Consider the following 26,162-nt stretch of genomic DNA (forward strand, 5'->3'; position numbering starts at 1 on the left):
CTGGCGCACTGACAGACTCTTCCTATCATGTTTTGTGCCAAGAACTGAGTGTTTCTGTTTTCATTTCCAGCTGATAAGGAGCAACATCCTCTGACTGCAGTCTGCACCCAGGATGACCCTTGTCTTATTACTATTCTGTTTATGCTATCCTTAAAAGTCTGCTCAGCACATATTAAACATTTTTTCCAAATATTACTGTCAACAAAACAGCCAACAAAAATAGCCAGTTTTTCTTACTTGCTTTATATAACATTCTACAGCAGATTTCTCATTTAGGTTCTTATACTTTAGACTCAACAAAGGTTTTACTTCCATTCATTACATTCTACACACTGGAAAGATATTTGTAAAATAGCACTGCTTTGGTGGAGTTCTTGCAAGAATCAGGGACGTGGAGGTGATTTCTGCCGATATTCTGGGATGTGATGCATGATCCATCCAGCCGGAGCCAGCAGAGTCACAGCAAACGCACACAAGGCAAAGACAGACTGCTGTAAGAAAGTCCAAGAGAACGTACAGATAATTAACAGACATCATGCTTTTTGGAATATATTTCTATAACTGTATGAGTATTAAAGCTTCCAGACATCTCCTATCATTGGCTACAGGTTGAATGGAAAGAACTGAACCCCTGCATCCACAACAGAGGGTCCTGATCTCAGTGACTCATCGTGTGATGTAACTGCATCCCCTATTCACATCTTCCTGCCTCTATATTCCCTTCGTCCCTGTCCACTCTTGCATTCCTAACCTGAGACGGGCTTTGTAAAAGCCCCTGTGTATGTCCCAGAGGACAGATCAACAGATTTATGGTGAAATAAACACTGGCTGCTATGTTGCACTCCCATCATAGGATCCCTTTACAGAGGCCAGAGCTTCACACTGACTTATGGATAAGAAATGAATAAAACATCTTGCCCACTCTGCAGGCCGAGGAGAGCAGCTCGCTTGAATTCCTCGCATTAGGGGCAATAAAATGAAGCACCACAGATACTGGCTTCCCAAGACTGACTTTCATGTGTTGTTTGAGTTTTCATCCCAGCAAAGTCCTTAAAATTTGATTAAATAAGGTTTAGAACCCAGTTAAAGCACATAAAAACATCCCTGCAGCCCCTGCTTCTATTGCAGGATGCTCAACCTCTCTTACAAGTGCTAACAAAGATAATGGGTCCTACCACTGGCCCGATCTTATCCTTAGGTGGCTTGCTGTAGATGTTTGACCTGCGATTTTGCTGAACGTCTTTCAGCAGCAGCAGCCTGGTCGATGACGGTCTCCTCAACAGAGAGGACATCCTTCTTGGTTCAGCTCACACTGTCTGTCTCTTCTACAAAAGGGAAATGTTGCTCTGGAAATTTCTCCTCACATCCTGTGAGATCCTCACAGAAAGTCTGTCCTTTCATCTAATTCCCATCACTCTTCCTGGGAGGAGTCACTTCCATGGACCAGAGACCCTCATGTAAACATACATGCTTAGTTCTCATCAGGGTGGCTGAAGATTAAAAGTAAGTGAACGGGGAAAAACTACTGTTATAGAATAGCATTCTCAACTATAATAAACTCTCAACAGAGTTTTTAAAAAAAATAGTCCATAGTTTAGCAAATACCATTCCTTCTTGACCTTGTTTGTATACTATGTGTAAATGTGCTCTTTAAAGTCCACAAAATGTGCTTGTAGTCAATAGGAAGGCATTATTTTGACAATTGACTCATTGTACAAAATCTGTCATGTTCACATTCTAAACTTTCAACAAATGCTACATTGAATTCATGAACTAAATATAAGATTACACAAATCTTGAATATTTAATATATTAAGAAAATCTGGAGTGAACATAAAATCTTGCAGTCATTTAAGAAACAAATTTATATTGAAGAAATGTAAAAACTGCATGATCACAGCTGCAGATCTTTAAAGGAAAAAAATCAAGTGGGAAATAAAAACTTTTCACAAGTATTTGGGATTTTAAAAATGGTTCTTTAGGTGGTACGCACCAAACATAATCCCCAGTGGATCTATCTATCTATCTATCTATCTATCTATCTATCTATCTATCTATCTATCTATCTATCTATCTATCTATCTATCTATCTATCTATCTATCTATCTATCTATCTATCTATCTATCTATCTATCTATCTATCTATATCTATATAAAGATTCTTTATTATAAACACAAAACACAGGATTGTGTCATTTACTGAGTCAATCACAGATATTTACCTTACTTTCACATTGTAGGGAACACAATGTCTGAATAACTCTAAATTTAAAAGCTTTTAGCAGTGTTGAATAAAATAATACAAAAAATCCAGGGATTCAGTTTACAGAAGAAAAAACATGCAAAAAATGACCCCAGTGTCATTTATTTTAAAACTAGATGAAAGTGGATTTGACTCTCATTAGATGTATTCTGTCGCCCTCAACAGGTTGCAGAAAGAACTGAAGCCAGATGAAAAACAGAACAGAAATTAAACAGAATATAATCCTGAAAATCTTTATTTTGAAAAGACGCTAAAATAATAAGCTACTACATATATCTTAGCAGTATATATATGCACAGTGTAGGAGAAACTGACTGTGCTTTGAACACCATTTTACACATTTCATTATTTTATATCTATTTTATTTGATTCCATACCAATTTTGCATATTATTTGCCTATATATGTATGGACATCTGCATATCTAGATGCATAGATGCATACAATTTCTTGAATTTTCAAGTCATAACAGCCTATATCATAATTATTTGAATTCCTAGGGGTTTGTCTGTCCATGACAGAGGTAAAAGGTTTTTTATAAAGGTGTTTCACTGAGAATGTATGTATCTTTTCAGATACAAAACCCTCCCCTATATAGGCACCCTGCTGTATCCACAGTGACTGACCCTTAAGCCTTGAGCAGAATTACTGAAAATCTCATCAAATGTTAAAGGAAAGATGAGAGGAGTTATCTTGACACGTACATAGCCCCCATAAATGCCACTGCCATCAATAAATCGCTAGAGGGCGCTCCTAAATGTATTATTGCACAACCTGCTCTGAGTCCTGACGGGCCTGTTGACCAGTCGCATACAGTAAGGACTTGTGAATTTGGCGGAAATACAGGAAATGGGCAGTTTTGCTCCCAAAATTAAGGCGTGTCCGCGTTACAAGGAAGACGTGCCCTATTTTGCTGCTATTTCCTTTATTTCTAATAGATTTTACTTTAATTAACTATTTCAAAATATAATGTGCAACAGAATATGAGACATGACTTGTTTCGGACGCGTATTTTCATTGTGTAAAGAAAATATAAAAATCTAACATTGGAGCGTTTTACTTTGAAAGTCTCGACCTGAAGCTCGCTCCTTAATTCCGCTAGCTTGAAGCGGGTAGCGCTGGGATAGGCCATAATAACCACCCAACAAGGCGTTGTGCTACTATGGGGAAATACCGAACCGAACCGAGAATAAAAAACGGTTTTGGTTTAGTTTTTCGTCGAGGCAAATGCTGAAAAATCGCCGGAAAGTCGATGCAAGTGGGAATTCACGCATATTGGGGATCAAATGTGGACGTTGACGTCGAGCTGTGCGTAATGAGCAGAGTTGGAAAAAGAAGGTGTTGAGCTGCATTTTTTTCTCCCTCTGCCAGAGACAAGTTGGATCGGAGTAGCGACTAAACTACGAGCCGATACGAAGGAAAATAACGCCTGCGAAGCTCCTCACTTTCTGGTAAATATGTGTGAACGGTCTCTTTTCAACAGTTGCATCGCATCCTGCTCGAAGTAAATTGTCGTTTCCGAGGGTTAAAGTCAAAGCGACACGGCAGATAGCTTACCCTAGCCTCTTAGGATATGCTACTAATTACAGGGCTGCGCTGAATACGACTCCTCTCGCTGGTCTGTCGCGAAATATTCCAACATTACTTCCCATTTTTTATCAAACTGAGAGAAGCAGTGCCTTAAATGTTCCCCTGTTATGAGCACTTTTAACCGCGGAGCAGCCGTAGCCCACCAGTAGCCCAAAGAGCAACAATAGCTCCGAGATAACGATATGCTAACAAAGCCTTCGCAAATGATGGTTTTCTTTATACACGGCTGTCAGAAAGGAACACTTGTGTGTGTTTTTGTGGGGCTCAATCAGTGGAAAAGTTGAGGATTAATGTGGATTTTCACTTTGCGGTTCGACCTACATGTTGCTGGTTTTTGCTTCTGTGTCAAACTGTTGTTGATGGGCTGTGCTATGGCAACAATATAGACTGTCACTGCAATCTGGTTCTGGAGATAGGGATTTATTGCTGTAGTAAAGTCATATGGTCATTTTTAGTAGTCAAATCATGCCAGTATATATTTAGAGGTAAATTGCATGTATCATTTTTGCATTGTGCAGGTATTCTGTGTTGTTCTGTCTGCATTTTAACCCACCCAAATCATGTTTTTTTGCATTTCTATCTAAAAGGATTTCTTTACCGACGTACATGAGGCATTAAAGAGGTGGCATCACCATCTCTTTAAGTGGTGAGGAGCCATATGCAGACTGTGATAATCCTGTGGTAATCTCGCTGAAATTGTAGGTAGACTCGTCAGTCTGTTAACCCTGTCTTCCTCTGAAAAGGCAACCTGTGAGCGTCTTGTCATTTGGAAAAGGTGCATTTCAGCACTTTGGTTTTTCATTTTACCAGGTCAAGCATTTGCGTCTGTGCTCCAGGGTCGTTTAATGACATGTAATTATTGGAGTTACATGCTCAGAAGTCCATGACTGGCATGGAAGGCTGCGAGCTTGCAAATACTTGCCACAGAGTAACAGAATGAGCCGTACTTTGGCCTGAATGCTGTTTACCCTGGCCAGTTGGATGGGGAAACACAACGGCAAGTATTGACATTTCACTTAAAATAAGCACTCATTGTTTCCTGAGTTGCCATTCATTCTCTGAATATCGACTACCAGGTTGTGTTTGTATAGTCGTTAGTGTCTGCAGATTTAGCATGTCTTTGTTGACATTCAGCGTGATATTGATGCAGTCTGTCCTTGTCGCTTTAGGTGTCCTCTTGTTTTCAGCCAAAATAAGGATGCCATATGTAAAACGCTGATGACACGATGTCGGTGACGGTTTTAAATGCGCGCCGTGACCTCCAGAGCAAAATGTAATCAGTTGACAACATAGTAGGTGAAATGTCAAATATGCAGCACCACGGTTCATATTGTCGGTTGACACGGGCTAATCCAGAGGCTGCTCACCATGAGTCATCATTGTGGAGACTTTTGTTTCCTCTATCTGTTTCTGTCATTTCAGTGTGTTGTCTGTTTTCTAGCCTGTTCTGTTTCCGTTAGTTTCCCGTGACTCTCCTGGCAGACTCTGTAATCAACTGAATGGCCAGATGCAATGTAATACTGATTCACCTGATTGGCAAAAACACTGCTGAGGTCAGCAGTCTCATCTGTCTCTCCTGTTATCATTTCAGATAAAATACGACTGTCATTTCAGAGGGGCGCAATTTGTTCTGTTTTCCATCCACCTGCAGTCCATATTCCGCTTGCATATCCTGCCGTGGGAGGTGTGCGGCGACATCGATACCGTGGAGGTCACTCTGAAAGTTCTGGTTTCTGCTCACTGCTGCATTGCTTTTTATGACCCTCGTAGAGCGCCTCCGATTGTATCAAATATCCAAAGGGTCACACAGTCTATAATTACTGTCTGAAAGCAGTATTTCTCTCGAGCTTAGTTAGCAAAGCGCATAATGACCAGCTCTCTTCACAGGTCATTTAACAGTCTTTGTGACAGCAAAACTTATTTAGTTTCATCCTCCCAGGTCAGCATCATTCTCTCTAGTTGTATGTAAACTATCTGTTCCCTCTGTAATTAGTGTGGCAGGACTTAATATCACAGCAGCAGCGGAGTAATAAAATTCCCTTTTGAAGAGCTTTGATGCATAAAGAACTGTAGAGCAGACAGGAACATGTTTAGGGGAAGTATTTCAGTGTTTCTGCTGTTTGACCCTTTTCATTCAGGCCCAACCATGACCCTGACTTTGCCATCACTAACTCACTGAACCCAACAAAGGTTTATGTTAAAAGGTGGACATATTGGTTGACCTGATAGCTGAGTGTTTAGGGCACACACCACGTAAGCAGCAGTTCGATTCCTCGCCGGCTAGCCCATTTGCTGCATATCTTTCCCATTCTCTCGTCGTCTCCCATTTCCTGCCTTTCTGCACTGCCCAGTCAAATAAAGGCATAAATGCCCAAAAAGATAATCTAAACAAGATGGGCATAACTATATTCATAGGATTCACAGTGGGACCAAAAGAGTACACAGCGCGCATGTTTATTCGAGCCCTTTGAGCAAGACGATGTGTGACTTTGGATTGAGAAACTATACTAGAAGAAACTGGATGTTTTTTTTTTTTTTCTCCCATCAGCTTAAATTTTTCAAGTAATTCTTCACATCACTTTGGGCTGTCTTGTGCAGTCATTCTAACTTCACTACCGCTGCTACTTTGACTTCAAATATCGGTTCTGTGTGTTTGAGTTCTGTTTTGTAAAAGGCTGCAGTGAAGTAACAGGAACGTGCTGCTGAAATTTGGGGTGGCACACATGAAAGGAGACCCACACACACCTACCTCTTCCATTTCCCCTAGCCATGATGAGGAAATCCACATAAATGATTGATAAAGTGCCCTGTCTGTCATTGAATAATACATTGGTCCTGTTCTCGGTGCCAGGCATTTTTGTATGGTAATGTTCAGTTGGAAGCCGTTTTTCTTTGTTTTTAAAACCCCGAAAGTGGCTGATTTTAAATAAAGCTGAAATAATCGAGACGGCAGAGGCAAGGTGAGCGGTTTGAAAGGGTGCATATGTCCGTTTGTGGATGTGTGTGTGTGTTTGCAGAGAGAGATAGGTGGGGGCAGGGAGTGTCTCCTGTCACCTCTCATTAGGGACGCATAGTCCAGCTCTGCCGGCGTCTGCCACCCCCCCGCCCCCGGTCTGTGGCACTGCCCTCCTTCGCTCCCACCCCAACACAACAGAGCAACACACACCGAATGAGCCTGAGCTGCAGAAAAGTGTCCTAATGTTTGGCATCAACGAGATGATGACAGAGATGCTTCCTATTGAACGGTGTGAGTCAGGTCTCAAGGAAATAGCTGTCCTAAATTATGCTTTTAGAATTCTGCACTGCAGCTAAAGTTAAATTTGGTTCGCTCATTTGAATGAGTTAAAGCCGCCTAGCTGAGAAGTCGGCGCATTGTTCAATTGATGTCTTGGTTGCTTTGTTTTATTCTGCCTCTGCTGTGCTCCTTTGAGGACCCCCTCCACCACCACCTCCACTGCTGCCTTTTGTAAACAAGACGGTATATATCTCAAGGGTTTTTTCCTCTCTCCTACATATTCAAATTCAATTTCTAATTTTGTCCAAATGAATTCCCTGTGAAGACGGGGCTTATTTAAAGCGGTCTAATGAAATAAAGATCAACCAAAATGTTTATTGGAGTGCTCCAGTGTGACTGCTCGGTGACTCTGTGTGAGGAGTACAAGGCTGTGGTTTTCCATTGAGCCCTTGGGAGGCTGTGGAGTGCTGCTCTACAGGGGCAGACACAATGATTTATTAGTTTGGTAGGCAGGAAAAACTAGCAGGCTGAGATAAACAGATCTCCCGTCACCCTCCAGTCTCTCAGTCTGGTCACATGGAGGAAAAAAAGACAAAATGTGTATATGCACATATGGCTGTCTTTACACTGAGGTGTTTAAATTGCATTTCCGAGTCTCTTAATAATGTTTATAAAAGCCCATATTTATGCAAAGTTACTCAAGATGTAAGTCTCATGGAAAACCGAAAAGCTGTCCCTCTGCTTTGGAAAATAGTTCATAGAATTGCGATCTTCAGTCTGCTTGCTTGTAGAAATGAAGTCAGATGTACTCAGTTTGCAATTATTAGCCTGATTAGTTGACAGTACGTTTCGTTAATGAGGTGCCCTGTTTTCTTTTAGATCATAGCCAGTGAGAGAGGGGGAAAAAAAAAAAGAAAGAGCTGGAAATCTACTGAGAGCACCTTGGCCAGTGCCATAGCTGACGAGAATAGGTTATGGTAATGACTGTGCTGAGCCACCTTCCAGTAAGGCTAAGACCACAGTAATATTTATTGGAGCGTTTTAGCATGGTTTTAGAAATAATCTCTCTGCATACTGAGCTCAGACTAATACTGACACTCCTGAAAACACACATCACACCACTTTTCACGTACGCAGGGCAGGTGGGAGAAGCAGGGGGTTGGTCGCTTAATGTTAGAAAATACTACGGAGGAGGAATTTGTTGTCCATGTGGAATTAACCTCAGGTAGTCGAGGCTGATCTTTGTCGGTCACATGATCGAGGTGTGACGAATCAGCAAAGGACACGTAGTGACAGTGAAGGCCCAATCGGAAAGCAAACATGGGTGTCTGTGGTGTCATTTTCTAAAAGCCTGTGTCTGTTATCATTGTCAAAAGCCTCCATTTCTGCATGTTCAGACTTAAAGGCCATCAAGGCATAAACAGAACAGAAATTATGCATTTTAAATTGCAATGGTATAAGTGTGGATGTAGCCTAAGTGATCTTTATGGACAGTACCATTAACTTGAAACTGAAATGACTAAATGGAATACAGTGTTCATTAATTTACCTGTGGGCAAAATGTCTTTGGCTATAAAGGCCTATGAGGTAATTATTCATGAAATAAATAAACAGAACCACTATTTTTAGTTAATCTGATGAAATAAATACTCTGTAGATTTAAATATTTCATCATTTCTGGTGTCTCATGTCATATATTTTAGTGTTTCATTCAAACTTTTCCAATTTAACACTGCTGTTAAGTGCTGCAAAGAGTTTTCCTGAACAACTGCAACATATTGCAGCTTCGTCGCAGTGCTGTGACTGACTGGACTGATATGAGCTGAGCAGAGAGGCCAAGTTTGACAGCTGACTAGAGATACCTGATTAGTATCAAGTATCTCGTTAATGAGAATGTAAAACTAAACGGTTTGCCTCTGATATTTAACAGCATACCCAAACTCTGCTTGACATTAATACAAACTAAAAGAAAGCGCATTGAAATTACTCATTAGATTGCAAATATATATAAATAATAAAATGGACAAGATGAGCAAAAGTATAGTGGGTTGTGCAGGGTTGTGTCTTCCTTTGTAAATCACTGTACATCTGCATTAGATTTGTAGCTGACTGCCAATCAGTTTCCTGAGGGGAGGAAGAGGAAGTCTCTGTTAACCGAAGCCACTGTTGAAGATTATAGATAGAAGCCTGAACACACACAGTCTCCAAATGAAGAGTCTCCGAAGAAAAGCCTAAACAGAATTTTTAGCATTACAGGCCTGTAAAAGGGCTAAGACAGCCGTGATTCATCATAGCACCGAAATCAATGTGGCTGAAACAGTGTGATACATAGTAATAGATGTCCCTCTGTTCAGCCTCCTAAACATTGAAGCCCGTGGCCATTCATTATCTTTTACCGAGTCCAAACAGTCCGAACTCATCATGTTGTAATCCCTGTGAGATGTTAGTCAGCAACATTTAAAGCACAATCGCTCTTTGGCTTAAATGTCTCTCTTTCTCTTTTGTCTGTCCTCTTTGGTCTTCCTTCCTCCAGGCATGGCTGCCCGGGCCTGGGGCTCTGAGGATGCTTCAGAGGATCCGGGCCTGACCCGCGACTAAGCATTGTGAGGAATACACTGTCTGAGCAGAATGACTCAGCAAGAGGGGGGACCCCCAAATAGCAAGTGAAGAGACGTGAGAATGGGCGCCAATGGATCCAGCTATCCGCACTCATGCTCCCCACGCATCGGGGGAAATGCGCAGGCACAGCAGACTTTTATAGGTGAGTTAATTAAGCGCGCTATGATCGGTTGCCCAGTGAGCAGAAAGTCGGCTCTGACTGATGATTGTGTATTTTCAGTCAGCATGTGGTAAAATGTCCGTTTGTGTAATGAAATGTTGAGCAGAAATATGCTTTCCCCAACTCTCTTTGCATCAACACTATAGTCATGATCCTGATATATTATCCACCTCTGCTCCAAACACATAATGCAGGTCTAGCATGGTCAAACTCACACTTTAGATTACATTAACCTGCTTCCACGGCAACTAATGATGCAAGAAGGTGAACATTTTTGTGCGTGAGAGCTCTTGAACTGCGCCATTGACTCATACAACTGACACAAATGCAGTAAAAAGCTGTGAATGTATTTTACTCCACCATATGGCCCTCATGAAGTGTAATGAGTGGCAGATATGGAAAGAAACCTGTTTCCAATGTGGGTGGTTGTGCATTAAATTACATCTGCATTAATTATTTATCGTCTTGAGTTTAAATATAACTTGTAGGATAGGAGCTTATCTGGTGTAACGATTTTTGTGGCTGTGACCAGCTCGTGTTGGACAGGCACATATTCCTGCTAAATGATGTGATGGCTACAGCCGTCAGTGTGAAGGTTTTTGTGGGTTTGTCCCAGTTAGGGCGCTGTTGCTTTTATTGTCAGTTTGTACATACAGTATGGGTTGTATTAGCTTTCCTGTATGTTAATGATATACGTAATGCTTTTATTTAAGTAGCTGTTTTGATTTGTTGTTATTAACCCTTGTGTTGTCCTGCGGGTCGAAATCGACCCGTTTTAAAGTTTGAAAATGTGGAACAGAAATATATTTTCACAGTGAAACTTTTGATGTCCACATTTTCAACATTTTTGGGAAATCTTTGAACATTTTTTGGTGGGGGAAAAAAAGAAATGTTAAAATGTTTCTTAAGAACATTCACAAAAAATCAAACAAAATCCAGTGAAATTCGCTGGATTTTGGTTGATTTTTTTTTTTTTTCCTGTGAATGTTCTTAAAGAAAATATTAGAAGTTTTACTGATATATACAGCACCCTCCATAACGATTGGCATCCCTGGTTAAGATGTGTTGAAAACCTTAAAATAAATTCAATTGTTATTGCAGAAGCATACTCTCACACTGATAATTGTAGAAAAAATGTATTATAGGAGAAGATTAGGTGTTGTTTTCTTGGCAAAAGAGGGTTGTACGAAGTACTAAAATCAGTGGTGCTAATAATAGTGACACACATGATTTGATGTAAAAGAATTATTTGTTAATGTGTGATTTTTTTTTTTTTTACCCACTGAATAAATGCACTTGAATTAAAGGTTGGATTTTCCTTTTTTTTCATTGTAGTCCTATATTATTTAAAAAAATTAAGCTAAAGAACACATCTTAACCAGGGGTGCCAATAATTATGGAGGGCGCTGTATGTAATCTCTTTAGATATTTTAGGATTTATTTAGAAGATTTTTTACTCATTTTTTGAACACACACACACACACACACACACACACACACACACACACACACACACACATATATATATATATATATATATATATATATATATACACACACACACAAGAATTTCTTGCCAAATTTGAGGGATTTTTGTAAAATAATATATTTAAGGGCAACTTTTAAAGAATTATTGGAATTTTCTTCCTGAAGGTTTTGCAAATTTACAGAAATTTATGGAATTTTTTTGCTGAATTTTGGGATTTTTTTTTCAGACAAGGAAACTATACTTTTTGGTGTCTGTAAATGAGGACAACAGGAGGGTTAAGAGAGAGAGTGTCTGGTTTTTGGTGTTCTCCCTGCAGTCCTCAGTGTCTGCCAGTTTGGAGAAGTGATTCATAGATTAATTTGAATAATTAGTTATTTCCCGAAAACAGTATTCATTTCTGTTTCAAAATGACTTGGATCTGAGCTTTTTGTGGACTTCTGTTTCAAAGCGAAAGTATTGTTTAACAAGCCAAGTTATCTCAGCAGCCCCTGAGACCTCTTAGGTTTGCTCTGAGCTCTGTTAGCTGGGTGGTTGTGCTGGCCTGGGCTGCAGATGATTCACAGTGTTAGAATGATTACTATTTGGGTCACACTGGATGCTGAGAGAAGGGCAGGCAGAGAGGATCTCCTTGGCAGCGCTTCCTCTGACGTACGAGTCCTGTCTCTCAAGCCAAAGATAACTGCTGTTTAGTGTAATTGATTGGGCCCTAATATGTGAATGGACTGAAGTTCAAAGAGGAGTGCAAAGTAGGACAACATAATTGGTTCGAAGTCTGTGATGAGCCACGGTTTGGTCTCAAACAAAACTAAATAAAGGGATTCTGTCTATTTTTTTCTGCCGTTGAACTAGATCCAGATGCTTTGGTAGCTGGGTCAGGGGAGTGTATGTTTGGTCTGACGGAGCTGGCCACACCGCAGGGGTGCCAGAGATGGGTTGTGTTTCGAGCAGTCTGACCTGCAACAGTAAGCTGGTGTTGGGGTTAGGAAATTGTATGTGTCATTGGAAAGCCATGTTTAAAAGGGAATACATTTGCATGCAAAGTTTGGGAAAATTGCATATTTTGGGAAAATATGTAGATGCAGTCCTTGCAGCGAAGATGGTTTGAAAGGAGTCTTCTTTCAAATGTTAATGCACTTTTGCTCATTATTTTATCCATTTGAAAAATAATTTTTGACAAAACAATTGGGTGGGTTTTGTGAAAGTTTAGCCCTCAGAATTCCATTAAATGAAAATTGACTGTTAGGGCTTAGGGTAAGGCTGGTCAAGAATTACAATTAGGAAAATTACAGTTTGACAATTTCTCTGACTCCTCAATCCTTCACAACACTCAATTCTAATAGACTCCTCTTAGCAGCTGACTTACGATCTGAAAATGTAGCAAATTGTAACCTCGCAGCAAGAAGGTTCTTTGTTTGAACCTGCTGGTCAGCTGAAGCTTTCTGTGTACAGTTTGCGTGTCGTCTCTGAATCCACGTACGTCGACATGCGTGGTAGATTAATTGGGGATTTTAATTTGGTCATAGGTGTGAGTATTTCTATGTGTTAGTCCTACAATGAATTGGCGGCCAGTCCAGGATGTACCCCACCTCTTGCCTAACGTCAGCTGGAATAGGCTCCAACAGGATAAACCGAGTATACCTCATGGATGGATGAGATGTCACCTACAGAGCAGGGAAGGCTATAAAAGATATCGATCAAGCTCCTTCCAGCGAACAGTTTCAACTGTCTGAAATGGCATTACGAAATGGCATTTAAGAGGTATAAAGGAAGTCAAGACAAGATCTGCAAAACCAAGAAAGCAATCAGATAAAACTGCAAGTCTGCTGTGTAGAAAGCTCAAGCAAAACTGCTCTGTGACTGCAAAGGAGCTGCAGGAAGGTTTGGCACCATTATACTTTGCTGCGTTCTAGGGTTAGGGTTAGCACAACCATGGCCGACATGGAGGTGCCATCAGAATGCAAAGCTGAGATTTCATCACACAAGTCAACAAAAAAATGTGATGTCTGCTGAAGGCTGCATTTGTGCCGGTTTATTTCAAGATCAATAAAAACATTAAAATACAAGTACATTAAAATTTGAAGAAAGTTAACTCCAGCTATATCTAGGAAAAGGAATGTAAGCAGGTTTCCATAATGTTAAAAGGTTCAATACTTTCTGTGTTACAATTTTTTGCAGTTAAACACTAACAAAAGCTTTGTTTGAAGCTAATCTGTATGGATTTTTATTCCAGGGACTTCATCCTACTCTCAGCAGGGCTATGGCTGGGAGTCGAAGCTATACAGCCTGGAGCATGGCCATGAGCGGCCCACAGACAGGAAGAAGAAGAGCCTTGGTCTGGCGACCCTCAAACGGAGGTTCATCAAAAGGAGGAAGTCCAGCCGCTCAGCAGATCATGCGCGGCAGATGCGGGAGCTTTTGTCAGGATGGGACGTCCGTGACACAAATGCCCTGGTGGAGGAGTATGAGGGAACAGCTGCCCTCAAGGAGCTGAGCTTCCAGGCCAGCCTGGCTCGTGCCGAGGCTCCCAGCTTGCCGCGGGATCTGGCCGCCCTGTACCAGCACAAGTACTGCACCGATGTGGATCTCATCTTCCAAGGTACTTGTTTCCCAGCTCACCGGGCCATCCTGGCTGCCCGCTGCCCCTTTTTCAAGACCTTGCTGTCCTCATCCCCTGGTTATGGAGCAGAGGTTCTCATGGACATCGAGACTGCTGGCATCGATGTGCCCATGTTCTCTGCCCTACTTCACTATTTGTACACCGGGGAGTTTGGGGTGGGGGGAGCAGAGGACACCAGGCTACAGAATGTGGATGTACTAGTGCAGCTAAGTGAGGAGTTTGGGACACCTAACTCCCTGGAGGCAGATATGAAGGGCTTGTTTGACTACATGTGCTACTACGATGCTCTGCTCAGCTTCTCGTCAGACTCAGAGATGATAGAGAGCTGTAATGAGAGAGGGGCTATGGCTGCAGCACCTACAGGGGGCTCAGGAAGCAGTGGAGGCCCGGGGACCCCAGACGAGGACCTACGGGCTCATAAGGCTATCCTCTCAGCACGTTCTCCTTTCTTTAGGAATCTTTTGCAGAGGCGCATTCGCACAGGAGAGGAAATGACTGAGCGCACGTTGCAGACACCCACCCGCATAGTGTTGGATGAGTCCATCATCCCACGGAAATACGTGCAGGTTATTCTCCATTGTATGTACACTGATGTAGTTGAGCTCGGGCTGGTGCTGCGTGGCAGCCCCTCAGCAGGCAGCCTAGGTGAAGTGCAAGCCCTGGTGTCAGGAGGCCGTGGGGCCAGCACACGCACCGAGGAGGCCATGGAGCTGTATCATATCGCTCTGTTCTTGGAGTTCAGCATGTTGGCTCAAGGTAGGTCATCATCACACGTAATCAAGAATATACAGAGTTATAAACATTCATTTTAACATCTTTGCTTATGGTTTGATTTACCACCACACTGTCCCTGCTAGCTGCTGTTTGGGAGAAATATAACTTTGCATATATAACACGGTACGTCACATTTACTTTTCACTGTAAATGTGATAATGTCATGTTGGTATACTTCTGTTAAATTTGTTCAGTTATGTTGCAGCTACATTAAAGTTAGCACTGCTGCTTTAACTATTGTATGTCATTTTCTAGACTTTAGTTTCAAATTGTGAAATGAGTAAAAGTAGCAAAATCATTGAAAATGTTACAATAAATTCATTTTTTTTGCCCATCGCTACGATTTGAGCATATTCTGACAATTCTCACAATTTTTAGTTTGATTTCATTCTGTAATAATTTCATCCTTCCACTCCATTGACTACACGTCTCAGTGCTGCCAGGGTCTCTGTGACAAATTGCTTAAAACCCTCAACACTAACTGTGATAATGTAGTTAAACTGCCTTGATCATGAATTTCAAAGTCAATTTTTCTGTCCAGTCTGTCATAATTATAGTTTCTGTTTCTATGGCCTCAGTAATGTGAGCTGGATTTTGTCATAATAAGCTTGAATTTTTTTGTCAATGAATGCCTTTCACGATTCAGGCCTACTATAATCTCTCCCTCCATGGATTCAGATAATTTGTCTCGCTCTCGATGTCTTAATATTCTACTCTTAATATTGCTATTGCCGATCGAAGCAGAGTTAAACAGCTTTGTTGACTGTGATGTGTGTTGGCAGCAGCAGATTGATGAACGCTGGAAGGCTTGTCTGTGTCTGTGTGGGCAAAAAGCTTACTGTCTGAGCTTCTGTCAACACTTCATCACTGGTTTATCTTTACACATTTTTACTCCTTCCACTGTTACAAAGTGACCCCAGTAACATGCGAAGGTTACAGCCTTGCATGACATGAATTAGTCACTTGCACCTCCTCCAACGTGACATGTTTAAGTGCTGTGCAGTTACTAACACACCTAACAAAGCTCCCCTTTAATCTGAACAACCTTTGCTGTATACAGTACTTAAAGCAGTCTATTTTAAATGCACGGTAATGCACTGCATTTGGCCTGCCTGTCAGGACTGGATGGATCCAGAGACGACATATGACTCAACAGACTTTTTGAAATTACAGTGTCTGTTACCGTATCCTATAACCATCTTATCTTTCACTGAGCCTTGATAACAGGAATTAGTTTGTCAAATATTGAAAGGGTGAAATGAGATGCATTAAACGATTTAGGCATACAGTTTCGCTGCTGTGCAATGAAATCAAACGGTTATTATTTGCTATTCAAAACACAAAAGTTACAGTTGCATTAAACGTATTCAAAATGCACTCGATAACGCTGTCGTGACTCCAAACGCTTCACTGAAGTTGATTCACAGTAAAAGCCCTTGAGTGTCGCCTTGCTTTTGCTTTGCTTTCATCAAATTGTGAAAGGCTTTTACTGTGAAGCAGCTGCAGACTAACAACGTACTTAAAGGTGTTTTTGCCTCTGTGTATACTGTGTTGGCACACCGATTTATAAAGCAGAGCTCATCATGAATGTATAGATTTATCAGTATGCACACATTGCAGCCCATTGCAAAGTACTTTTGTGCAAATTTATGCTGCAATATTGATGCAAACGTAGCACATGATGCAACCTTAATAGGGTGGAAATGTGTGACTGTTAAGGCTTGAAAACAACAACAAAACATCATGTTCAAAGAGGAAGCTATAAGAACAGGAGAACAAATTTTTGGGACACGGAGTACTCTGTGCATGCTTGTATAATATCTTTTAAAAGCACAGGATCAGTCCTGTGGAGCTGAATTGACAGTACTAAATGAAGAGTTTAGTATCAATCACCTTTTTAAGACTTGGTCAGCAAGGTGAATAGCACTGTACACTAACACCGTACACACAGCTGATGAGACATCACCTCCCACTCTCAGGCTTAAGGTGTCACTCTCAGGGTCACTCTGGCAGCTTAAGCCAGCAAGCAGATAAATGGTGTCATCCCCACACACCATCACCTCCTCTCCCCTCCCGCCTGCCCTCTCAACAAGCCCCCACTCAAGGGTATTTTTGTCCCCTCTGCTCCCTCTTTTCTGCACGGCTCAAATCAGTTCCCATGAAACCTCAGAGTGGAATGTGGCAAAATGTTTGAGGTTAACCTGAGTTCATTCTCTCCAAATCTCTTTCTCCGTTTCTGTTAATAAGCTTTTGGAGATGCCTCTTTTCAAAATTTTAAACCTTACAAACTCCAAATGTGTCAAATCAGCCTCACATCTGAGGGTTAATTATGAAACAAGACGCTTGTCTGAGTCTGTCTCACGGCTTCAGACCTCAGTAGTCTGTCCAGGAGGTAGCAGAGAGGCTAACGTCAGAAGCTTCATATGGAGAGAGCCCTCTCATCCGTCACACTGTCTCCGCCTTTGCTTGCTCCTTGACTTCTTCCCCTCAGGCTACATGAAGCTGTGGCCTGTGGACGTTTTTGTAGAGCTCTCTGTCATTCCCCCTTATTAATTCTCAAGATGTGCATCCCTTTATGACTACATCTCACTCAAATCGTAACCAGTATTAAAAGCCTTATTAATTTTTCAAGTGCGCCGCAGAGATGATAGCCAGTTGGTGTGGTTTCAGCCTGTGCAGCGTAGTACTTGCTCCCCCTCCGCACTCTCTCACTGACCAGCGCTTCTGTCTTGTGTGTTGACAGCCTTCGAGGAATCATCAGACATGATTTACATCCGTCGGCCTGTTTACAGACCATTTAGTGCATTTGATGCTTTAAGTGGCTTTGGAGACTCTGTGCTCCATAAACACAGAGCTCCAAACAAAAACAGCGAGACAAAATGCGTACGTCCTCCAAAGTTAGTGTAGTGTGGAGCTGACTGTGGCTGTTCCTGCTGTTGTGTTGATATTCTTGTCAGTCGGCTAAGCTCCAGTGAATGTGGCGTACCACCCGTGGAGAGAAGGGGAGGCGGGTTAGTATTAGATATAATGCTGATTCTAATCTCCACCTCATAATAAAAGTGCTGCGTTTTAAAAGACTGGCTGTCGCTGTGAATTCTAATAGGCTAACACAGAGCAGAGCTGTTTGCTTTCCTGTGCCACTGGTCCCAAGTGAGGATCCGCCTGCTTTTGTAGATGCATGCCTGTGTGTCTGCTTGTGTGCCTTTCAGGAGAGGGCAAAGATGCAAAGGTGAAAGACTGAAGTGACTTGAAGCACTTTATAGAAGACAGACAGCACAGGGACCAGCAGTAGAGAAAGAGACACAGATGTTGGGAATCTATTCTCTCTTTCAGTCTGTTTATAGCCGATAAAAAAATAAAAAAAACATGCCTGCGTCCATGTTTCAGCTTCATTTGTCTGCTTAACGATGCAGGATTTCCACCCTCCGTTAAAATCACTGAGGGCGTCTCCTTTGTGTATGTCGCTAACTTGCTATCACAACGAAAGGCTTTCAAAAGGGAAGTGTGTCATAAATGTGGAGCCATGTATGTTATTGCTCATAGGTATGCATGTTCTCACCTCAGATACTGGTGCATGGTGCTTGGGCAGATGTGAAACTTAAGATTCAGAAGCAAAAGCATCACTGGCGTCATCGCTCTCAAATCTGGTTTCCAATTTCTCATTATGTATGTTCAAAGTCGTGGTTTGGGGCCGGAAAGGCAGGTTCGAGTTTCTAGTTTAAGATAAGATTCTCCCAGAGGGGCGATGCTCCTGGCTCAGACATGAGCTGATGGACAGGATGGTCTGGAATGAGGATTGTGGCAAGCTTGTATTTCAGTTCAGATCTGCTCTGACTGGACATCAGTCAGTCTGGCTTTATCTCCATGGATGTCAAGTTTGTATCAGGCGTTACTGATCAGAGAAGGACTTTGAAGAGCCACTGAAGCTCTGTCTTGTTGGGGGCTAGCGCAGACAGCTTGGCCATTGTTCATAAATGGGTCCCTCATAGATTAAGTGCGAGTTTGAGTGCTAGTGTAGGCTGAATTTGCAAAACTTCATTCTTTGTTAAATGGCTGGAGCAGCAGGTACATAATTCCCCAAAGCTTTCCGTGGATTTTTAATGCATTTTTGATTTATGCACACAAGTGTGTACTCATTTGCAGTGTGTGTGTGTGTGTGTGTGTGTGCTCATGCGCTGGCAGCACATTTGCTCAGGCTGCTGTGTTTACTTATCACGGTTAAGAGAAGGCAGCTTGAGACTGAAACACATCAAGGTATCAAAGGCATTTCTGTGGGTTGGTGTGTTACAGAGTAAAGCCACTGCCTGCTGTTCTGGTATGTGCTCTGATTTAGGAAACGCAGCATGGAGGATGTGGGGGCTACTAGAGGGAGACTCCCTGGGTCAGCGAATATGAGTCAAAACTACTGATTGTTGGCAGTGGTGTCAGAATTATTCCTCGTGTTCTAATAATTGCTCAGTCACATCATTTTCAGTTGTGTTTATTTCCTGATGACATTTGTTGAATTTTATACTTCTGGCTTTAATATCTGCACTTCCTTTTAGGATTATGATAGATTTGTGCCATTGAAGTGACTTGAATAAATATCATGGTGCTTGTCTCTCTGATGGGCTCTTCCAGGCTGTGAAGATATTGTTGTGGAAAGCTTGTCTCTGGACTCTCTCGTCCCCATTCTGAAGTGGAGCTCTCAGCCGTACGGCTCCAAGTGGGTCCACAGGCAGGCTATGCACTTCCTCTGCGAGGAGTTCAGTCAGGTTGTCACCTCAGATGTTCTTTACGAGCTCAGCAAAGAACACCTTCTCAGCGCAATTCAGTCCGACTACCTTCAGGTAAGAAATCATCACCTGCCAATCCGTCGCCTCTCGCTGTGACACCTGACAATGTGAAAAGTTTCAGTAATAAGCATCTAACTTGTTCACAGCAGTTGCTTGGTAAAAAGTATATACAAGCACACAGATGCACCAACAGTCTCTGTCCAAATCACACACTATTCACGTGTACAACAAGCATGTACACACACACACACACACACACACACACACACACACACACACACACACACACACACACACACACACACATACATACATGCTGAGTCTCTAGAGTTTCCACAGTTGAGCAACACAATTCCCTGGAGGGAAGTGGCTTCAAACCCAGAACCTAATCAAAGCTGAGCTGTCATCTGCACTGCCAAGCGACTTGGGCATTAGACCAGATGGTTGAGGTGAACTGTTGTAATGCAACTACACAAACAAACCAACCAACCAGGCCTGAGCGTTGCAGGAACATAACCTGAACACATTGCATTTTCACCTTATCCTCATTTAACAGCTTCCCAGGTCTGTTCTCGACAACATCTAACCTTGTCCTATTAATACTTTTCTGTCTTTCTTTTTTCCTGTCCTATATCTACCTTTCTGTCTCCCTCTTTCTCTGTACCTTGGTCTCATTCACAGGCGAGTGAACAGGACATTCTCAAGTATGTTGTTAAGTGGGGCGAGCAGCAGCTTATTAAGAGGATGGCAGACAGGGGTAAGATAATACACTCTGTAATTACCCTCTGAGCAGCCCCCCTAATTGCGCTGAGGAAATTATCCACTTACCAAAGACTCCAAAATACACTTAAAAAGCAAAAAAGAGCCAAACTTTTCCCTAGACATGGAGTAAACAGGAAGTGGATTCATACTGATTAGTCATTGTGTGCTCTGACCTCGTGATAAACAGTGGGCTTGTGTAGGGTTCATGGTCGGGTTGTTGGTCAGCATGTTGAAAATTCAAGTTCATAAAGTTGTACCGCACAGCAGGCTATGCAATATTTATCCATAATTTCTTAAAGTGAACTTTCAAACAATGTGAAAAATAGCCAGCAGGCAAAAAGCATTAAGAGCATAATCACAGTTACATAAATAGTCACGGTCATATGCATAATATTAAAAAGCTGCCAATGGCTTTTCCTGTCCTTGTTTACGCAGAACCCAACCTGTTGAGCGGGACGGCCCACAGCGTAAACAAAAGGGGTGTGAAAAGGAGGGACCTGGATGTGGAGGAGCTGAAGGAGATTCTGTCTCCCCTCCTGCCCTTCATCCGAACCGAGCACATCTTACCTCCCAACAGTGACGTCCTCGCTGACGCGGTCAGTACTCCTCGTTCACCTTTCCTCAAATGCTGTGTTTTTATGAGTGTGTGTCTGAGTCATGGTGACCTTGATAGACTGAGCATTGATCCACATTCTTCACTCTGTTCACAGCTTAAAAGGGGTTTGATCAGCACCCCTCCTTTAGACATGCTGCCCACAGCCGAGGGGGGCAAAGCCAATGCCTGGTTACGGCAGAAGAACGCAGGCATCTACGTGCGTCCTCGCCTCTTCTCTCCTTACGTGGAAGAGGCTAAGGTAAGGCTCATTCGCTCCCGATTAATGGAGCTTATAGACGGTGCAGGAAGCAGTGTAATATTTGCATCCCACACTGCGATCTGTAAAGAGTGTAGAGGTTCTGTGAAGAGGGCAGACCAACTAATAAGAGCTTTGGTAAGATTTGTGAACCTGTTTATAGCTCTGACGTTATAAAACTGTCCATGCCTGGTTGTTGCTATGGCAATAGTGGCCTAAATCATCTTGTTTGAAATTCATTTTATGTCCATTTGTAAACTTTTCTAATAACTTAAAGGCCTTTGCAGGACCATGAATATTCATGTGCATATCCATAGACCAGAGAGAGTCATTATTAGATGAAGTGTCAGTCAAGTGGAACTAATTTGCAAAATGTTCTCAATGTCCTTGAGTTGCACATAGGACTCTTTTCTTTCTTTTTTCCAATGTCCCCAGTCTGTGCTTGATGAAATGATGGTGGAGCAGACGGACCTGGTGCGTTTGCGACTAGTGCGTATGTCCAACGTCCCAGACACGCTCTATATGGTCAACAACGCTGTGCCTCAGTGCTGTCACATGATCAACCACCAGCAAATGGCAAGCAACGCAGCCACAGCTCCATCAGTTGTCGCCAACGAAATTCCAGGTAGGAGAATTATTAAGGAAGCTGCATAGTTAAAAGTGTCAAAACGATATGACGCACTGTCAGAGTGCACAGGCTGCTGAAAAATCCTCAAATGTAATGCTGTTCAGTAGTCATACACTGTACTGAATTGGTACACTTTAAAGATATTATAATAATATAATGTGGAAAAAGGTCAATTAATGCATGTTTCTGTATTCTTTGGACTTGGCAGTGCCTCAGCTGTCTGTGGTAAAGGAGATGATCCGGAGGCTGCACGAACTGAGACACACGGAACAGGTCCAGAGAGCTTATGCTCTCAACTGTGGTGAGGGAGCCACTGTCAGCTATGAGCTGCAGCTGCGGGTGCTGAGGGAGTTTGGTCTGGCAGATGGAGCAACTGAACTATTGCAGGTTAGCAGGAAGCAGAGAGTTTGTCTCCAGGGTTGAGAGGAGGGTGAGATGGCTGGGACTCAGATACTAACCCAGACCTCAACAACCCCAGGGCAGATACATTATAAGACAAATACAAAAAATAAGGTTTGATTTGTGAGCAGCGCAGTGGATATCTTTAGCTCCTGTTTTGTTTTTTTTGTTCTTTTCAGAACCCATACAAGTTCTTCCCTGATGAACGGTTTGGAGATGAGAGTCCGATCCTGGCCCTGCGCCAGGTGGGTCGTTGTCGGGTAAACAGCAGCCCAGCCATGGATAGCATGTTCACAGAGCTGGAAGGAGTAGCAGGCTTCCACCCTCCCCTACCTCCTCCACCTCCCCCATACCACCCCCCTGTCACACCCAGTCATGCCCAGCTCAAGGGTGCCTGGCGACCTCGAGTGCCCATGCCGACCCCCACCCGTTCCTTTTCCTACCCTTGCAACCGCACCCTGATCCAGCGACATGCAGCCACCAAGCATGGCAGCTCAGACTACTCCTCTGTGCCCAGGCCCCAGCCCCCAGACTGCACCAACCCACAGGCTATGGGCCGAGCTTTGCTTTCAGACCAGCAAGCGGTGAGTGTGTGCACGACTTCCTAGACTCCTTGTCCTCCGTTTTTGTGTATTCAAATGTCGCTTGATGGCTTTTGCCTGGGGCCATGAATATCCTGACTGTCAGGTAATGTCACTCATTTGTGTCTTTTTTCCAATGCAGATGAGCATGGAGCCTGTTATGAGGGAGTTCATGCCTGACATTGCACTCGGTGTCTCAGTTATGTCCCTGAGGGAGCAGCACATGGCAGAGATAAACAGGGAAGGCCCTCACAGCCCCATGGGCCCCTCAGGCCACCATCTGCCCCATGGGCCCTGCCCTTCTGTTCGCCTCAGTCATGGCCACGGTCCTGGACATGGACACTCCTGCAAGAGACACGCTCCTGAACCCAAACTGGAGGCTCAGGCTGAGTTCCCTGACCTGTATGACTTCTCCTGTCGACCTGCAACCCCAACCTCCGCTCACCCTTTGCCCTCCTTTGCAGGACCAGACCTCTACAGCCACAACTGCACTCCCTCCAGCTCCTATCCTCCCCCTTATGTTTCTGACTCTCACTCCCAGGGCCACACGCAGGGACGAACTGCCCCAGACCCACTACGACTGGATGTCCTCAGTATAACCTCTCAGAGGCATGATGGAGTCCTTCCCAGCCCCTCTGGGGCCCAGCCCAGGATGGGACATATTCCAAAGGGGCGATCAAATGAGACAGACCTGACTCATGGCTTAGGACATTTACGGTCCCCCAGTGGAAATATGGACGGCTATGAGGAGAGGCACATAGGACCTAGAGACGGCCCAGAAGACATGGTTATAGCTGGAGAATCATCTGGCTCGGGGTCCCTCCAGCAGCCTCACAGAAACAGTGTCAGCGAGGAGATTGTCAGAGACCGCAGGTCACCCAGCAAGCCTGACTACCCTTATAAGAAATCTGCACTTTAACCCCAGTTCAGGAGCAGGGGTTGAGTTAAGAAAAGGGAAAAAGTGATGAGTGGCTGTCCATCGTCGTGGACAGCAAAGCACTAAATGTGTGCCTGCGTGTATGTGTGTGTGTTTGAGAGGAGTCGAGAAAAGGGGTGGTCGATGGTTGCTATTTATAGAATCTGTCCTTTTGTCCTACCTCTATCACACTGTGCTATCCATCACACAGTCAGAGTATGGAAAGACTACGAGCTGTAGGTTAGCCGTCAATGCAAGTCTGCCTAGTCCTGCTGCTTTAGAGGATTACTCAGGCTCTACTGGGATGGATTGGTCTCTTGAGTTTGACTGTTGAAGAGCTCTGTGCTCTATGAATTCTGTGTGAGGAGGTCACAACACTCGATGAGTCTCAGTTATGAACTGATGGATGAACAAAGACCATATCAGTTGGCTCTGTTGTCTCTTGCATAGAATGGGAAGATCGCAGGATAAGAATCTCAGTTTACACAAGTGAACAATGGCACACAGTCTGGGACAGAGTATTGTAATTGAATCATATGTAAATATGCCTGACTGTGTTCTTTTCTCCCATGACTCCATTTCTTCTTGTAGCATGCTTATAGCAACCCACCTGACTAGTTTCCACCTCTGGGCCCTGGTTTTGCAGTAATGGACCAACGCTTGGTTACACAAAGCAGGAATTGGATCTGACAGGAAGGAGGTCATCAGAGCTGGTCATTCTCCAGTAACCATGTCTGATAATTGTGTCAGGTGTTGGCTATCGCTGCCTCACTGTCTGGCTTAGAGGCAGAGGCCTGGTGTTTTCACATGGGAGGGCAGAGGGGCAGGAGGATCTCGGGCGGGTTCATTACTGAGATACAGTGGAAAATATAGGAGTGCCATGGCAACTGACATACAGCGGACTGCAAGGGATTTGTTGGTTTCGCAGCTGGAGCAGGTGTGCGTGCGTGTGTTTGTGCAAGGATAACTTTGATACACACAGGTGTTTAGACAATCTCAGTACTGTACACTCCCATCTTTGGTCAGGTCTGTTTGTACATATCAGAGTCTGAGGCGATTCAAAAAGTACGGCACAGAGTGTGGTGGTCAGTGTGTTGGAGTTCCCTCTCGTTCTGTTTAGCATCAAGTAATCAAATCTAAAGCCTTAACTAGAGCTTGGAATATTCAGTTTTAGCAACCTTTATTGAATTAAGTATGATGTCATTATATTGCAACCCCTGTTAACTGCTTATTTGACTGTTCTCTTCACTACAGACACATACACCGCAGTTTTTCGGGGTGGCAGAGGTGGAGTTTGCTAATGGTAAAAACCGTGTATATACATCAGGCCTCCATCTCGCCACCTAATGGGAGATTGTGGATGTGCAAAGCCAGTGTTGATACTGTTAAATATACTGTTACAGAGCCGCAGCAGCTGTAGCTCCACAACCCTGCAAGAACACACATAAAAGCCTGTTACAGCTGAAAGCTAGCATAAAACCTCACACACGAGTATCATTGCACTGTAGGAGCCATCTGTTTATTAGCTGAAGGGAAAAGGAACAAATGAATCTCGAACAAAAGGAATCTTATATTGAAGAAAAGTTGGCGATTGCTGGCTCATATCTCCAATGGAAAAATTGTATATAATGAATTGAATTCCACATGTTCTGATGAATTTTTAATGGTTTCTATCACATTTTAGTGGTTGTTGAAGGTCTGTGTTTTTACTGTAGTGGACAACACTGTGTAATTGTCTTTGTCATGAAATCTCACTAAGAATGTGTGGTATAAAACATAAAGATTGTGTCTCAGAATCTATTTTGTTCTTAAATGTTACGCATTTAGGGCAGTTTGTTCAATATTGTAGGTGGTGTGGATTACCATGTTTGTAGAGATGTTCCCCCCCCTTTTTTGTCTTTTACTTTAAAAGTAACAGGAATATGTAGTGGATCTGATGATATTAAGTTCTCTGCTTTGCAGTGGTGGACTTGCCAAGCAGAAAAATCATTTTTCCATCTAGGTTGCTTCATGGGGAAAAAATGCAAAACTCCAGATCCCTCCCCATGTTCATGTTGGGTAGTTGTTTTATTTTCCAGGACAATGTTCCATTGAATAAAAGTCCTTGTTTTGCTCTTTGCTGTAGAGAAGTCAGTGCCTTCCCCTGCCTGCGGCTGGGCTTTTATTGGAGAAGTGACTTTGATGTCTATGCAAGCTCTTTTCTACCAGCTTACCAGCCTGCATCAAATAGTTCTTTGAAATCTCATGTAGCTTGTTTTGTGTATATAGTGTTATTTAGCACCTTTTGAAATTGAACCATTGAAAATGTGTGATTGTGTTGAAATGTAACAGGTACATTGTACTTGTATGGTATCATAGAAACCATGTTTGTAGATTGATATTAAGTTGCATTTAGTTTCACTGAATCTATTTTTCTACTGTCACCTCAAAAAGGTGCATAACAGTGGTTAACTTGGGCATCCTCAAAATAAACTGGTTTGATATTATGGAATTCAGTTGATCTC

At 42.9% G+C, this 26,162-nt stretch overlaps 2 protein-coding genes across 2 annotated transcripts; one reads left to right on the forward strand and one right to left on the reverse strand.

Annotated features, from left to right (window-relative positions):
- Positions 1-224: 224 nt before the first annotated feature.
- si:dkey-85n7.8 (COX8 domain-containing protein) lies at positions 225-1,407 on the reverse strand. Its single transcript, XM_051949270.1, has 2 exons — positions 1,176-1,407; positions 225-491 (listed from the first exon to the last, which is right to left on the reverse strand). Exons 1-2 carry the CDS (start codon positions 1,290-1,292, stop codon positions 384-386), a joined length of 225 nt encoding a protein of 74 aa, XP_051805230.1. The 5' UTR covers positions 1,293-1,407; the 3' UTR covers positions 225-383.
- Positions 1,408-3,341: 1,934 nt separating this feature from the next.
- On the forward strand, positions 3,342-26,158 carry btbd7 (BTB (POZ) domain containing 7). Its single transcript, XM_022222067.2, has 11 exons — positions 3,342-3,713; positions 9,621-9,848; positions 13,586-14,728; positions 19,367-19,575; positions 20,203-20,278; positions 20,719-20,879; positions 20,994-21,137; positions 21,570-21,759; positions 21,971-22,149; positions 22,341-22,745; positions 22,885-26,158. The coding sequence occupies exons 2-11, from the start codon at positions 9,767-9,769 to the stop codon at positions 23,659-23,661; spliced, it is 3,366 nt and encodes a 1,121-aa protein (XP_022077759.2). The 5' UTR covers positions 3,342-3,713; positions 9,621-9,766; the 3' UTR covers positions 23,662-26,158.
- The last annotated feature ends 4 nt before the right edge of the window (positions 26,159-26,162 follow it).

This window comes from Acanthochromis polyacanthus, chromosome 1, assembly GCF_021347895.1.
Source record: "Acanthochromis polyacanthus isolate Apoly-LR-REF ecotype Palm Island chromosome 1, KAUST_Apoly_ChrSc, whole genome shotgun sequence".
NCBI lineage: Eukaryota > Metazoa > Chordata > Actinopteri > Pomacentridae > Acanthochromis > Acanthochromis polyacanthus.

Bases quoted from the DNA above. Each gene is read 5' to 3' on its own strand.
- btbd7 (XM_022222067.2), top strand. From the start codon at position 9,767: ATGGGCGCCAATGGATCCAGCTATCCGCACTCATGCTCCCCACGCATC. The intron at 14,729-19,366 runs GTAGGTCATCAT...GGGCTCTTCCAG, and splicing joins GTTCAGCATGTTGGCTCAAG to GCTGTGAAGATATTGTTGTG. The intron at 20,880-20,993 runs GTCAGTACTCCT...CTCTGTTCACAG, and splicing joins GTGACGTCCTCGCTGACGCG to CTTAAAAGGGGTTTGATCAG.
- si:dkey-85n7.8 (XM_051949270.1), bottom strand. From the start codon at position 1,292: ATGTCCTCTCTGTTGAGGAGACCGTCATCGACCAGGCTGCTGCTGCTG. The intron at 492-1,175 runs GTAGGACCCATT...ACTTTCTTACAG, and splicing joins AGGATAAGATCGGGCCAGTG to CAGTCTGTCTTTGCCTTGTG.